This window comes from Salvelinus alpinus, chromosome 7, assembly GCF_045679555.1.
Source record: "Salvelinus alpinus chromosome 7, SLU_Salpinus.1, whole genome shotgun sequence".
NCBI classification, from domain to species: Eukaryota; Metazoa; Chordata; class Actinopteri; order Salmoniformes; family Salmonidae; genus Salvelinus; species Salvelinus alpinus.
In genome coordinates, this window is record NC_092092.1 from 10642510 (window position 1) to 10658440 (window position 15931).

Consider the following 15931-nt stretch of genomic DNA (forward strand, 5'->3'; position numbering starts at 1 on the left):
GGTCAGCATGTAACTGGTCCTGCGCGGCCTGTGATCATCATAGAGGGGATCAGAAGGCACATCCATGTTCCAGAGAGTCTTAGCTTTCAGGAATGGGCTTATAATAGCTTATAGCTAAAACAGTTCAAACTTACTATTTTGCTATCAACATTGAAACAAGGTCAAATAACAGGAAGTTCTGCATAATTTCAACCACGCAATATATAGGTAACTGCCAAAATAATGGAAACACCAACATAAAGTGTCTTAATAGGGCCATCAGGATAGAAATGATTCACCATAGGTTCAAGGTCATCACTCAAACAATGGCTGTATATTTATTGGAGTTTACCTCGCCCTCTAAGGGGTTAAATCTTCCCAAAAAATATGAGTGCGGAATGATATAATATCAAATTGTGACAATTGTGGAAATTCTGAATAAAGTATTATGTTTGACAATATTTGAAGAGGGAAAGACTATCATATAGTATCTTATACATTTCATTGCCTAACCCTTCTAACCCTAACCCTAACCCATAAAACCACACGTTTTAAAACATGAAAAATATAATTTGCTGAGCTCAAAAATAAAGGCTACAGGTTAAATCTAATTAATTACATTCTTGCCAGGTATTCAAAATAAAAACACCCAAAAAAGCAATCGCTTTGGTTCCCATGGGAAATAACTAAACTGTGTAAATGATGCTATAAATCCACTTACATTGCCCACACTTCAGTTACCTAAATGCAATCTTACACAGCCAAGCATCAATACCTGGGTCAAATAGATTGGTACTACTACTTTCACAAGATGCAGATAGCATTGACCAGAAAATACAATAATTCAAATGGAAATTCCATTTTAAGGTGCTCATGGAATCATGAGAGGTTGCAAAATGCATTTTACACAACTGGATTGACATCACAATTTCAATATTTAGCATTCTGGCAGGCTACAGGATCAGGTGATCCTCTTTCAATTCCTGAGCAGGAGGCAGAGCCTGATCCATGGTCATTTTCGGTGGGAAGACAAAGCCAGGGTAGTCAATCCCATCCACATCTGTGCTGCCCAACTGGTCGCCAGAGCCCTGCTCAGTGAAAAGGATTCCTGTGGCAGAACCCTCGTCTGACTGCTCCTCCGGCTCTGAGCCAGCCTCTTCCGGCACTCTGGAAGAAAAACAGAAGCACAGTATCGTTAGCCATTACAGTCTACATCCTCTGAGCTCTTCCTGTGATTTTTCACTACAGAGCAGGCCTGGGAGTCTCTACACACCCATCCTCCCTGCTTTGTTTGTCTGAGAGCCTTGGATTGTATTAAGTTGAAGTCACAAAGCGTTTAACAAGAAAGGCTGAGTGTATGATAACTCTATAACCTTTCTTGCCAGAGAATATATTGTTGAAACAGTGTCCAATCTTTTATTTTATCAACTTAAAGCAGCATTATGTAACTTTTTGGGCGACCCGACCAAATTTACATAGAAATGTGTGTTATAGAGCTGTCATTCTCATTGAAAGCAAGTCTAAGAAGCAGTAGATATGTTTTATGTGCATTTTTTCTATGCTTCCCGCTCTTAAGTTTCATTTTTGTGTCTTTTACTTTCGGTTTTGTACACCAGCTGAAAATACAATATTTTTGGTTATGGAAAATATATTTCACAGCGGTTTAGAGTATACAATGATTCTCTACACTATACCTGCTTGTTTTGTCACATAAACTGAAATGAGGCGAACTATTACAATTTTAGCAACCAGGAAATGGCAAAGAGATTTCTACATAGTGCACATTAAAGTGAATGCGAAAATAACCACATGTAGATGAATAATTTGTAAAACTTTACAAAGTTGCTCTGATACCTGTGAAGAAACACTTATTACTCCAGTCACTATATTGGATTCATATGTTGTTACATAGTAATTATTTAGGAAATGCTTTGTAATTGCATAAAATACAATGTTATTACTAACATAATAACAGCACTACTACACAGGTTTTATTAAAATACTGAAGCTTCTGTTTGCATGGTACTTTTAACAAGTGTAATACACAAAATCCATAATTTAACAGTGTATTCCTGACTTTTTGCCATTGTACTTTATTGTCGTATAAGGCAGGTTTTTATATTTCTTCATGGTAACAGGGAATTTATAACGATAATAACTTTTTCTGCAAACAACAGTATAAGGAAGAGGGTTTTGTGAGATCCAACCCTTTTGGCTCTTAGTGTTTTTCTAACTGATACAATGTCTTGCTGAGGATTTTGACCACTAGAGGGGAAGTGGTGTCTTAGACCATGTGATAGCAAATGTTTAGCTTCCTCAATAGTGAAAACGTTGAACAAAGCGTTTAACAGAGCTGAGTGCATATTGTTATCTTCTGTCTGTCGTAATATAATGAGTGCAGAAATCACACATATATAATCAGATCATTTAAAATAGGTCGTAGTTTTAACACTGATCTTTCAGCAGGATAATCTAGAACCAAAGAGTAGGCCCACCGTGTGTAGTTTATACTAATAACAAGTCATCAAAGTGCTCTCTTTCTGTATGCTACCATCGCTCTCGGAATAAGACCGAATATCGGAGGCCATTCAAGTCACAGTACGTACCTACCAGGCTGATTCTGTAATTAGTAACATTTCCTACAGGAAATTGTGAAGAGATTTTTTGAAAAGATTTTGGAAATGTTATTGCTTAAGTCGGGGTTTGTGACACAATTTGTCAATGTCCGTTATTGCAATCCTTTATGGAGACATCGCTCATCAAAAGCAATGGCGCAAAGAAGTTAAAGTTTGAACAATTCTGTCACAGTCTGTTCAATTCTGAAATTCATTAGCCCATAGAGCCTTGGTCTCCTGACAAATTGATCTGTGATGATGACATATACTTACATATCCTTTACGGCAATTGAAGGGAGTCTGTCAGGAGGCCCGGGCAAGTCCATCCAGGGACCCCTCTGTGTCTCACAGTTGGTATTCTTGGCGTCTGGACTGCACTTAACCCACATATATCTGCCTTTTGCTGGAGTCCCTGTGTTTCGTAAAGGAATGACAATATATAAACATAACTCATTTGTGACAAAGGATCATTTGTCAACAATATTCCTATTGAATATGATATATGAAATATATGCTTTAAAACATTGGAATTTGATTAGGATCCCTGTTAGCTGTTGCGAAAGCAGCATCTACTCTTCCTGGGGTCCACACAAAACATTAAACATGATATAATACAGAACATTAATACATTCTGGAATGGCGCCCGAGACAGCGTTTTCCACCACCATTAAAAAAACATAAAATTATGGAATTTCTCATAAAAGAATGGTGTCAAATCCCACCAATAGAGTTCCAGACAATTGTAGAATCTATGCCAAGATGCATTGAATCTGTTATGGCTCGTGGTGGTCCAATGCCCTATTAACACACTTTATATTGGTGTTTCCTTTATGTTGGCAGTTATCTGTTTCTGGAGGCTGATTTATAATGCCCGGGAATAATCAATAGGCCTGAAAAGACTTCAAAGGACCTTGGAATGGTTTAGGAACAAGTCAAGGTAGCCCCCATCCCTAACACGGAACCCCAACCGGCTGCGCGCGTGCGCCATCGTGCATAAATGTATTTTGTCCCCCCACACCAAACGCGATCACGACACGCAGGTTAAAATATCAAAACAAACTCTGAAGAGCGATCTGCGTCAGAAATAGAACTGATTTCTATTTTAGCCCTTGGCAACACAGATGCTCGTTGGTGCGCGCAAGCAGTGTGGGTGCAATAATTGAATAACATAGATTTTGCGACGCGAGCGGTGTAGTCAGCCTGTAAGAGGAGTCTGGGAGTTTTGATATGAACAAGTGTGCTTGCTACCATTCTTCCTGACCAACAAAAATTATGTAACAGTATAAAACAACTTGTTTTGGGGGTATATTTTGACAACTTTCCAAAACATGTACTCTAAACTATTCTCGGTCTGGTCCGTATGTACCAAGCGTAGGGGTCTCAGAGTAGGGGTGTTGATTTGGGATCAGTTTTGCCTTTAAGATTATAATGGACAGAGAGCACCTGACCAGCACTCCTACTGTGAGAGGACCTGAGCAGCACTCCAACTGTGAGAGGACCTGACCAGCACTCCAACTGTGAGAGGACCTGAGCAGCACTCCAACTGTGAGAGGACCTGAGCAGCACTCCAACTGTGAGAGGACCTGACCAGCACTCCAACTGTGAGAGGACCTGAGCAGCACTCCAACTGTGAGAGGACCTGACCAGCACTCCAACTGTGAGAGGACCTGACCAGCACTCCAACTGTGAGAGGACCTGACCAGCACTCCAACTGTGAGAGGACCTGAGCAGCACTCCTACTGTGAGAGGACCTGAGCAGCACTCCTACTGTGAGAGGACCTGAGCAGCACTCCTACTGTGAGAGGACCTGAGCAGCACTCCTACTGTGAGAGGACCTGAGCAGCACACCTACTGTGAGACACTTTCCCATTTCTTGCTAGTAAACTTGTTCTTGCAATCTATGAGTACATTTTCCCTTTAGAAAAAACGAACAAACTAAATAGGTAGCCTACAGCTTTAGTTTTTGTTGGGCAGAATGGATATAGGCCTACTTATTTCGATTTTTTAACAGAAAACAAAGAAATACCTTATTCACACAAACTCACAGTGGCTACTCTGCATTTACACATTTAGCCTATATTATTATTATTATAAGGCATTAAAATGTCTTCACAGTATGATGGCGGCCTACAATAGACTATGTCAATACTATGATCAAATTACACTTTCACTTATGCAACCATCCATTTTATAAATGGCAGCTATGTTAATGGCAGGTCCAGTTATGAGCAACATGTGAATTGTTCTAACTTGTGGGGCATCAACCTTTTTCTTACTCGTACTCTATTCTGGTAGTAAAACGTGTCCTCCTGTCAGAAAATACAGACCAATTCAAACAAAATAGTCAGTAACCTATAGGCTATTTTGTCAAGCGTGCCAGAAGACGTCAACTTGAAAGCAGACGCGCGGATAAATGTATCAATACGAATTACTCAACTTTAATGTTATTGTTAAAAATCCTTAACTATCCCTAATTACTTTTGTCAATAGTTAAATATTCTAGTATCCTATATGTGGCTAATGCAAAAAGGTGATATAGCCTACTATTTATTTTAAAACTTACCATGTCCGTTATCTGCGAGAAAGAAGATGACAGCCAGTGTCAGACAGATCTTCGAATTCAGTAGTCCCTTCATTATTTTCGATGCTGTAATGAGGAGACGACAATATATGCTTTTAAGAATAACCTTTGTGTGTGAATATTCTGAAAGTACACCTAATCGCACTGTTGAATACCCCTAAACCCTGCCCATTTATGCGTCATTGTTTCCTGAAAGCAGAAATTTTAGCAAGAAGTTTTACATCCGCAATGGAAAGTTCTTGTCTTCCATATCTGGCATGCCTACGTTCAGCGCATTTAGTTTGTAACAAAAAAAAAAAGATAAACACAGTAGCTTAATCTGGAAATTCCACGGATATACAAATTGGTAGTCACACTTTAAAACTGCAATAGACCATCATATATTGATAGAAAATGACACATAGCCTAATTTGAATCAAGCGTTGGCCCAATAAATAGCCTAAATCCAATAGATGAAGTCCTAGATGAACAAATAAGATCTAAAACGTAAAACACTTAGTCTCTCTGTGTTTGGAGACATGGTATGCTATATCATCTCTCCAAAGGCTTATCATTGTCCCCCCCATTAATTTGCTGAAGGGAATTTTCAGCAAATGAATGAGCAGTATTTCACATTTGATTACCTTTGGCTAATTTCTCAAGAATTTTGAAGATATTATGAAAATTCTATGTATTGGTAAAGTGACTGTATGCATACTATATATCTAACATATCTACTGCAGCCCTCATCCTCCACATACAACACCCGTTCTGACAGTCACATTCTGTTAAAGGTCCCCATAGCACACACATCCCTGGGTCGCTCCTCTTTTCAGTTCACTGCAGCTAGCGACTGGAAAGAGCTGCAACAAACATTCAAACTGGACAGTTTTATCTCAATCTCTTCATTCAAAGACTCAATCATGGACACTTTTACTGACAGTTGTGGCTGCTTTGTGTGATGTATTGTGTATTGTGCTGTTGTCTGTGCTCAATAATGTTTGTACCATGTTTTGTGCTGCTACCATGTTGTGTTGCTACCATGCTGTGTTGTCATGTGTTGCTGCCTTGCTATGTTGTCTTAGGTCTTTCTTTATGTAGTGTTGTGTTGTCTCTCTTGTTGTGTGTGTTTTGTCCTATATTTATGCTGTAATTATTAATTTTTTAAATCCCAGGCCCCTGTCCCAGCAGGAGGCCTTTTGGTAGGCCGTCATTGTAAATAAGAATGTGTTGACTGAATTGCCTAGTTAAATAAAGGTTAAAAAAAAATTGGTAACAGGCGAAATGTTGAGGTGGGGTTACTGTCACTGTCTTGGATGTGGTTGGTATCGACCAAACAAATTACTCCTAGAAAACACCACACAACTTGGAAGAAAAGTGCATTTCAAACCATACTCAAAATACACAAGAGTGAGAATATTAGAATTATATGGATCTGACAAGCAATGTAAGCACTTAATAGAAATTATAAGTACATTAATGAAAGAGTATTGCTCAATGTCAGCTGAGCTTTGCAAATTAAAATACTGTGTTGGCTTAAAATACATGTCTTATTAACACATTTCCCAGTGTGCCTTTCGGCAAGTTGTATTATACTACATTGTAGTTAATTTACTTGTCAGAGACCTGCAGTGTCTCCACTTGCATGGGTCTAATAGCTACCTTTTCAGCGGTGGGACTGGGTAACACGCTTCAGGAGAGCGGTCATGTGTGTTTGGGAGGCAGAGGTTGTGGGTTTGAATCTTGAATCTCGATATTAGCAAGCAACATGGTGTCCTTCATGCTTAAAATATGGATGTTTATTAATAATAGGCCCTTTAGCAGACACTTTTATCCAAAGCAACTTACAATCATGCATGCATTCTTTCTGCACGGGTGGTCCTGGTAATTGAACCCACTATCCTGATGTTGCAAGTGCCATGCTCTACCAACTGAGCTACAGAGGACCAACACTTCTCCAAAATGTTGAGTAAACTCAAAAAGTCTGTGGAACTAGTTACTTAAAGATCCTGAGTTGGGCAACATCGATTTTTTTTACAGTGTACTCTAGATTCTGATGATTGATCTCTGTCTTGTTAATTGGTCTCTTTAAAATCTTGTTTTGAAAAGGTGACGTGCATGTGTATGAATGTTTCTTTTCAGCCAATGCGTAGTCGTAGATGTGAGATGGAACAGGAAGTGGGTTTATCGGGTGCTTTTATCTTTTCTCAGGAAATGACACTTCAGTTTCTTCACTGGCTTCATACTTTTGAAGCCAGCCATGTTATTCTTGAGATCAACACTTCTAACATGTTTAAGCCTTCATACTTTTGAAGCCAGCCAGCAATAGAGGTGCCTGGCCTGGGGAACATACATAGCCTATGCAGTTTGTCTTAAGGGGGAAATGTGTTGATCTCAAGAATAACATGGCTTCAAAAGTATGAAGGCTTAAACATGTTAGAAGTTTTTAGTTCAAAGTGTAAGTGATCAATTCATACAAGAACAACTTGACTTTATTCACAATTTACTAACCTTGTCCTGATCCTGTTGCTGTCATAACCCCATTGCAGCAAGTCACCTGTTTTGTATTAGGTCGCCTGTTGGAGCAACTGTCAGTCATACTTATGGGTCTAAACATATGGCTCTGCCAAACTGTCCTTTTCATAAAAGACTGCACTGGAGACCCATCCTGATGTGCTGAGGAATCTCCTCTTTTTGCTTTTAGGCTCCATTACAGTCTACCCTTCAGCCATGTATCCCATGAAAACAAATTATACTGAAAAACTATTGGACTAACTTTACTGATACCACTATACATGTTATGACTGATAGTGAAGTGTCTGTTTTTGTTACTTGTACTCATGCTGTTGTTTTAGCTCATTGAGACAGTTTCCCAGACACAGATTAAGCTTAGTCCAGGACTAAAAAGCAAACTCAATGGACAATATCCATCGAAAATAATTTTTGGTCTAGGACTAGGCTCAATCTGTGTCCACTGAAAACCACTCCATGTTGAGCACTCATGCATGCAAACAGAAGATTTTCTAGAGAAGGGTAGAAAGTTGAGACGTGAATGAGGTCATCTAGATTCTTTGCTGACTGTCTCTTTCTCAAATATCATTCAGAGTAAAATGCCCTAGCTGAGCAAAAACTGAAGTGTTTGATGACCTAGTAAATGAAATGCCTTAAATCATACATTGTTCTAGGGCAGGGACAAATCATTTTTCAACTGAATTATTGTTTATTTTATTTTTGTGGACACTGTTTTTGTTGAGTAAATTATATCAAATGTGCATTTTTTAAGCACAAAAAGAACGATTCTCCACCTTACCAAGGAAACATGTTTTTGCTTTAATAAAAATAAGTATTAGCTACTATTTTGAATGTTTTTAAAATAACAAGCATGCTCATCAGCTGTCTTGTCTGTCATCTCTCTTTAGCACAAATGGAGAAAAGATCATTCCTCTTCATTGGGCTTATAAAGAGAGCGACTACACTGCCATTGTCAGGTTGAGGTTTCATCCTACAGCCAAGTCACACCAAGTGGAGCTAAATGTCTCCCACAGCCTCGTTGGCATCTTGCTCAGGAGAATTCACATGGTAACAAAAGCCTCATCCGGATGGTTTTGCATTCAAAGTATATTTACAGAGCTGAAGTGGCAATAAATCTTGACACAGAGACACATTTATGCCTCTTAAAATGTAAACAATATAGGTCTGTAATTAAATCCTCCCAGCTCCTAAAATGTACAATTATGTACATCTAAGTCACAGAGCTATTATATATTTTCCCATGTAAGTATGAATGTTACAATGTTCCTATGTTCCTATGTTTGTATGAATGTTACAATAAAATGTTTATTTTATAAAAAACAAGTATTCATGGACATGATCATCAAACATTTGGGAACCTTTCAAAGGGGAACTAAGATGAATTTAAGTTTCTGCTGTATCCTTAGTAGCACTGAGCAATGATTGAGATACAAAACACTGTTTATCAATAGATAGACGCTGCTTAACAAAATTCTTCTTGGTAACTTGTCTGTGAGGAACTAATCATTTGGTAATAGATTAAGATTATCAGATGTTTTTATATTCAGCTATGAACACATTTATACATTCATACTTGAGTGAAGGTTTGATTATCTAAAAAACAATATATTAGTTTATAAATGAGGATGGGCGTGTGTATGCTTTTTCTTATCAGAGGAAAAGATTAAGTGATTCATACTAAGCATGGCCACATCTGCTAATACAGATAGCGGAAGGGTAATTTCCAATTACAGGCACAATCTGATATTTCATCAGCCTGGCCCTGCCACTTTGTTTGGTAAGCTAAGAGATGGGGTTGAGGAAATGTAACAACATTCAAAATTCATACACAGAGCTATAGACACAAAGACTGACAGTTCATGACATCAACATAATACCTTTTATATATACACTTTTTTTCAAAAAACTAAACTTGTTACAAAAACCTAAGCAATGGAGGAAGTGTCTTAGATTTGGGTTTATGATAGGGTAAGACATCTATGCTTGTACTAGCCTGAGAGCAATGGGTATATTTACATTTCAAATTAGTATAGTACTGACAATAAAGTAAAGTTAAAGTGAAGTAGCTAGATAAATAACTTCCGCTGTAACCTCTGCCCTGTACCCTCTGCCTGTGGATATTAATAATAAAAGCATTGCATGAATCTATCATCATATTTGAAGGTCTGATAAAATTGCTTTTGATAAAAGAATTTCATGCAATTCTATGTCAGAAGCCATTTGATGAGTAACAGCGCCCTCTTCAGTTTCTTTATAAGCCCTACTCTGACTCCGACGTGGCCCACACCGCTGTCTACTCTGACGCAGCAACATATCTGCTTGTATCTATGTATTAGAGTTCCGATTTGATACTGTGTTAAAAACACAATTGACACTTGCTGGACAAGAACACATAGATCGTCATAATCAACTTAATTGTTCAAATTTACTTACACAATTATAATTTGAGAGACAAGTGAAAGTGATTTGCACTTTGTTTATTTTTGGATGTCAATTGGAAATAAACCGAAAAACATCCTTTTAAAACAAATATCACATCAGTTAATTCATGTTTCCATTACATTGTTTTTAGCTACATATCTACATTCCATACAACATAAGTTATTTTCAATCAGCTAGAACAAATAAATTAGGCAATGAATGTGTAATCATGCATATAACTAATTGTTTTAAGATATTAAAGGTGTGGTTAATTGGTCCAAGAGTAACAATTTACACAGTGACATCAGGAAATGCAGATGGGGGTTAAGGAGAATTACATATGCAATATATGATAGGGGTGTTTAAGCAAGCTTTGTCATGTTGCGTTTAGGACACATTTAGAGTCCGTTAGAGGAGGCCAGATTTGCCTGGAGTCGGTTGATCTTGAGGGGCAGAAGGCTGACCATCTCTTCGCTCAGCTCCAGCTCTGTCTCAATGGCGCTTTTAGCCTCTGGGTTGTCCTTGCAGTACTGGACCACAAAGTTGTAGCACTCCAGGGAGCGGTTCAGGTTCTCCAGCTGAACGGTTTTGCTGGACGAGATCAGCCTGCTGTGGAGACGAGCCACCCGGAACTTAGCCACCAGTGCCGGCCTCAGCACCTCGTCCTCCAGTTTCTCCGGCCATTTGCCCTCTGGCGAGCGGACGGAGTCAAGGAACATCTGGTAGAACCTGGTGGAGGAGGAGCAGAGGTGGTTAAACTTCTTGACCGTGTGCGCATCCAAGTCGTCCTGCTTGTTGGCCACGGCCAGCTTGAGATCCATCATCTCGTAGTAGGTCTCAGCCAGCTCAAACTGCAGCTGGCGGCAGACGAGCAGGTAGTACTGGGCGTTCAGGTCTTTGCAGATGGGCTCCATCATGTCCACACGCCGCTTGTGCATCTTGCAGCGACGCTCCATGTCCTCCTCAAAGAAAGCCAGGGCCTTGAAGAGAGCGCTGTGGTCCTGCAGGATCTCGATGTGGTCTGTGACGTGGCCGTCCATTTCAAAGTACTCCTTGGCTTGATTTACGTAGGTCTGGCCAACCAGGAAGATGGCGCGGGCTTCCTCAAAGTCCACAGGGAAGACACAACTCACTTTCTCCTCCAGGCCACAGATGGAGTCAAAGGTGTCAGTGGAACCAAACAGAACAGCACTCTTCCTTCCCCTCTCCTTCTCCTCCTCCTCCTGTAGCCGTGTTGCTCTCAGCTCTGCTTGACGATCCATATCTAGCTCTCCAATGTTGTCCTGCTCAAACCGGTAGACATAAGAATAAGATACTGTCTCACAATTATAGGCTAATCATCTACAGAATTACATTTGATCTGAAGATATCTAAATTACCTCGAGAAGTTTCTTGGCATCTTGCAACAAATTAAGACAGTATTTTATCCAACACCTGGCTATTTCAGCTCTCTTCTGTCTAAGTTGGTCTCGCTTCTCAGCTTCAGCTTCACCTAGAGAAAAAGGTTTGAGATGTGTATTAATGAGTATTGAATGAAAAGCAACTTTACAAACATTTCAGAAAGAACATATACTATCAAGGTTGAGTATATGAATTCAGAGTGAGAACTTACTCTCCTGGGCAGCAGCTTCTGAGGGGACCTCCCCGGCCAGGTCTGCTATGACACTGGCAGCAGATAGACAGTGCCTGCCCTCCATGTAGAGGTTCTGGGAGGAAGAACAAAATATATGTGAGATTAATCCATAGTTGATGTTCTGTATTATGTCATGTTTCATGTGGACCCCCTGGAAGAGTAGCTGCTGCTTTCGCACCATTATTATTATTATTATTATGGGATCCATAATAATACAAATAGAAATGGGGATCTTATTAAAAATACCAAATATAATTTTAAAGAAATCAAGTCATGTACTGACTGTAAATACATGACAAGTCATTCATCTTGATGAAGACAACACATTTGTACAGTTTATCATTTACCTTGGTGATGTAATATTGTGATAACGTGGCTGCGTTGATGGCCCATTCCAGAGGAATGAATTGGTTGAATTTCAGCTGTCTCTGCAGAGTGCTGTGGCAGTAGCCCCCAGCTTTCTCATACTGCTCCAAGTTCTTGTACACTTGTGCAAGATAGTACAGTGTGTGGGTATAAGCCATTTCAAATCTGTTTGAAGAGAGGGAAAAGTTAAAAAGAGCAATGTCATTTATTTATGAAATTGTTGAAAGACTCCACAACAGTGATGTCCCTACCTCTTGGTCCTCTCCTGTTGGGGTAATGCTTCTTCCTCTGCCACAAAGAACTCGGTGAGGTCCATTGGGGGTTGCCCATCCTAAGGTGTGAATTAAACAAAACAATAGATTATTCCTTCAGCCTTTTCAAGGTCACAATTATTAAACATAGAATTAAGTCTGACAGGACAATAATCCAGAATGCACTGCGGCTGGCCTTCTGATGAAAGATGATGATGCTGCTGTTTTCTCTTCTCCCAAAATGAACCTAGCTAAGTAGGTAAATTATGCATCTAGACAGTGTCGTTACTAGCTACCTCTTTCATGTACCGAATATACATTGCTTCTGCAGTTTCCAAAAATCCTTGGGCTTTCTCAATTTCATCCCTGCCAGCCCACAGAATGCCCAGTTGATTCTGTAAAAAAAGACACACAAACAGCAAAGTCAGTTCACAGAATTTTACTAGCTACTTAATTCATTATCTTTAGCTAAAGTTAGACAATGTGTGTGCATATTTAATTATACAAATATTATGCAATGGACTGCTAGTTGCGGACTAAATTAAAGATTGCTAGGTGCTCTATTACTGCATTGTTGAGGGAGCTGCACGTTTTATACCGGCTGTAAACTGTGTATGTGATGAATACAATTTAATTTGATTACCCTGACTTGGATGAACAAAGACACGTTCTCTGGTGATATGCTGCACTTCTCCAGCAATGTCATGCAATTCATTAAATGTTCCTCTCCAGCAGACAGCTCTTCTGTTTCCACGTGGTTTACACCAAGATAATACTCCACCGCCCCGAGTTTAGCTGCTCTTGATCCGGCTGGGGAATCTCCACAGTGGCCTCTCCCAAAGCCCTCCTCCATTCCTCCGTCAACGGGCTGCTCTGTCGGGCGCTGGTCGGCTTCATCATTGACGCTCTCGTTTTCACCGACATCGAAATTCTTCAAGGAGCAGTAAATCTCTCTCAAAAGCTCCCTTGCCTTATACTTCGATCGAAAAGGGTCATTTTCTGGGTCTTTTCTTGATTCTACTTCAGATAGATCTTGAGCATTATTAAATTTGTCGCAAACTGCTCTCCACTCATGACTATATGTGGAAGCCATGTTTGTTAGTTCAGTATGACTCAACCGGGGACCCGTAGTTGTGTGCTCAGGGTCGTGTCCATTAGGATATACCGTTGCTAAACATTTTGCAACAGAAAACAAAAACGAGCGTTTAGTGTTGGACAAGTTCAGGTAGTCCCTCCCTCCCTGTTTCAGTTCGTCTGGTGCCTAATGAATAGAACCCAGGACACGGTACGTATAAAGAAAGCTAGGGTCATAAAGAAATAATGAGATTCACAAAGGAATCTCAAAAGCTGTTTTTAATTGACAATTTAACTAGGACTAATTTAGCTAGGACTAATCTCTCAAAGATTATAGCAAATTGAATTAAATACAGCGGTTTACACCAAGATAATAAATACAGCAGGACAGCTTTTTTTCTTAAATGATCCCACTCAACTATTTATACAACTGACTAAATTCTGCAATCACCACACTGTTTCGGTTTAGAACATGCCTGTTTTGTCCAACTACACTGAACAAAAATATGAACGCAACATGTAAAGTGTTGGTCCCATGTTTCATGAGCTGAAATAAAAGGTCCCAGAAATGTTCCATACGCACAAAAAGCTTATTTCTGACAAATGTTGTGCACAAAATAGTTTACATCCCTGTTATTGAGCATTTCTCCATTGCCAAGATAATCCATCCACCTGACAGGTGTGGCATATCAAGAAGATGCTTAAACAGCACGATCATTAAACAGGTGCACCTTGTGCTGGCGAAAAAAATTGCAGTTTTGTTACACAACACAATGCCATCAGATGTCTCAAATTTTGAGGGAGAGTGCAATGCTGACTGCAGGAATGTCCACCAGAGCTGTTGCCAGAAAATTGAATGTCCATAAGCCACCTCCAACGTCGTTTTAGAGAATCTGGCAGTACGTTCAACCGGCCTCAGAACTGCAAACCACGTGTATGGCATCGTGTGAGCGAGCGGTTTGCTGATGTCAATGTTGTGAACAGAATGCCCCATGGTGGTGGTGGAGTTATGGTATGGGCAGGCATAAGCAACGGACAATGAAGACAATTACATTTTATCGATGGCAATTTGAATTCACAGAGATACCGTGACGAGATCCTGAGGCCCATTCACCCGCCACCATCACCTCTTGTTTCAGCATGATAATGCACGGCCCCATGCATGTTTGGGATGCTTTGGATTGACGTGTAACACAGTATGTTCCAATATCCAGCAACTTTGCACAGCTATTGAAGAGGAGTGGGACAACATTCCACAGGCCACAATCAACAAACAGCCTTATTAACTCAATGCGAAGGAGATGTGTTGCGTGGCACGGTTGATCTGTAATTCCTCTATATGGGACTATCCAAATAAAGTGTGACTCAATATCATAGCACACTATCCATTCATATTTATCACGCAACATTCATGGGAGATATTTCCTGAAATTATATCTCAAAATGTGTTTTTTAATCTTCTCAATGCAATTCAAATCAAATGGTATTTGTCACATGCGCCGTAAACAACAGGTGTAGACTTTACAGTGAAATGCTTACTTACAAGCCCTTAACCAGCAATGCAGTTCTAAGAAAAATAAGTGTTAAGTAAAATATAGATGGGTAAAATATAAAAAATAAAGTAACAAATAATTAAAGAGCAACAGTAAAATAACAATAGCGAGGCTATATACAGGGGGTACTTGTACAGAATCAATGTGCGGGGTCACCAGCAGTGTTAACTCCATGTGTAACTCTGTGTTGTTGTCTGTTCACACTGCTTTGCTTTATCTTGGCCAGGTTGCAGTTGCAAATGAGAACTTGTTCTCAACTAGCCTACCTGGTTAAATAAAGGTGAAATAAAAAATAAAAAAATTGTTGAGGTAATATGTACACTACCGGTCAAAAGTTACAGAACACCTACTCATTCAAGGGTTTTTCTTTATTTTTACTATTTTCTACATTGTAGAATAATAGTGAAGACATCAAAACTATGAAATAACACATATGGAATCATGTAGTAACCAAAAAAGTGTTAAACAAATCAAAATATATTTTATATTTGAGATTCTTCAAATAGCTACCCTTTGCCTTGATGACAGCTTTGCATACTCTTGGCTGGGGCAGCAGGTAGCCTAGTGGTTAGAGCGTTGGACTAGTAACTGAAAGGTTGCAAGATCAAATCCCTGAGCTAACAAGCTAAAAATCTGTTGCTCTGCCCCTGACCAAAGCAGTTCACACACTGTTCCTAGGCTGTCATTGAAAATAAGAATTTGTTCTTAACTGACTTACCTAGTTAAATAAATGTAAAAAAAACAGCTTCACCTGGAATGCTTTTCCAACAATCTTGAAGGAGTTCTCACATGCTGAGCACTTGCTTTTCCTTCACTCTGCGGTCCCACTCATCCCAAACCATCTCAATTTGTTTGAGGTCGGGGTATTATGGAGGCCAGGTCACCTGATGCAGCACTCCATCACTCCGCTTCTTGGTAAAATAGCCCTTACACAGCCTGGAGGTGTG

General features: G+C 39.6%; 2 protein-coding genes and 1 long non-coding RNA gene across 3 annotated transcripts; all 3 read right to left on the reverse strand.

Moving 5' to 3' along the window:
• Positions 1–291: 291 nt before the first annotated feature.
• On the reverse strand, positions 292–5460 carry LOC139580426 (serglycin-like). Its single transcript, XM_071409086.1, has 3 exons — positions 5158–5460; positions 2868–3006; positions 292–1146 (listed from the first exon to the last, which is right to left on the reverse strand). The coding sequence occupies exons 1-3, from the start codon at positions 5228–5230 to the stop codon at positions 933–935; spliced, it is 426 nt and encodes a 141-aa protein (XP_071265187.1). The 5' UTR covers positions 5231–5460; the 3' UTR covers positions 292–932.
• Positions 3013–5151, reverse strand: LOC139580427 (uncharacterized). The gene is made up of 3 exons (XR_011676031.1): positions 4430–5151; positions 4234–4261; positions 3013–4037 (listed from the first exon to the last, which is right to left on the reverse strand). It is a non-coding gene; the product is annotated as an uncharacterized lncRNA (long non-coding RNA).
• Positions 5461–10148: 4688 nt separating the features above from the next.
• On the reverse strand, positions 10149–13488 carry LOC139580425 (KIF-binding protein-like). The gene is made up of 7 exons (XM_071409085.1): positions 13001–13488; positions 12654–12752; positions 12358–12437; positions 12088–12271; positions 11720–11813; positions 11487–11599; positions 10149–11390 (listed from the first exon to the last, which is right to left on the reverse strand). The coding sequence occupies exons 1-7, from the start codon at positions 13448–13450 to the stop codon at positions 10506–10508; spliced, it is 1905 nt and encodes a 634-aa protein (XP_071265186.1). The 5' UTR covers positions 13451–13488; the 3' UTR covers positions 10149–10505.
• Positions 13489–15931: the final 2443 nt, after the last annotated feature.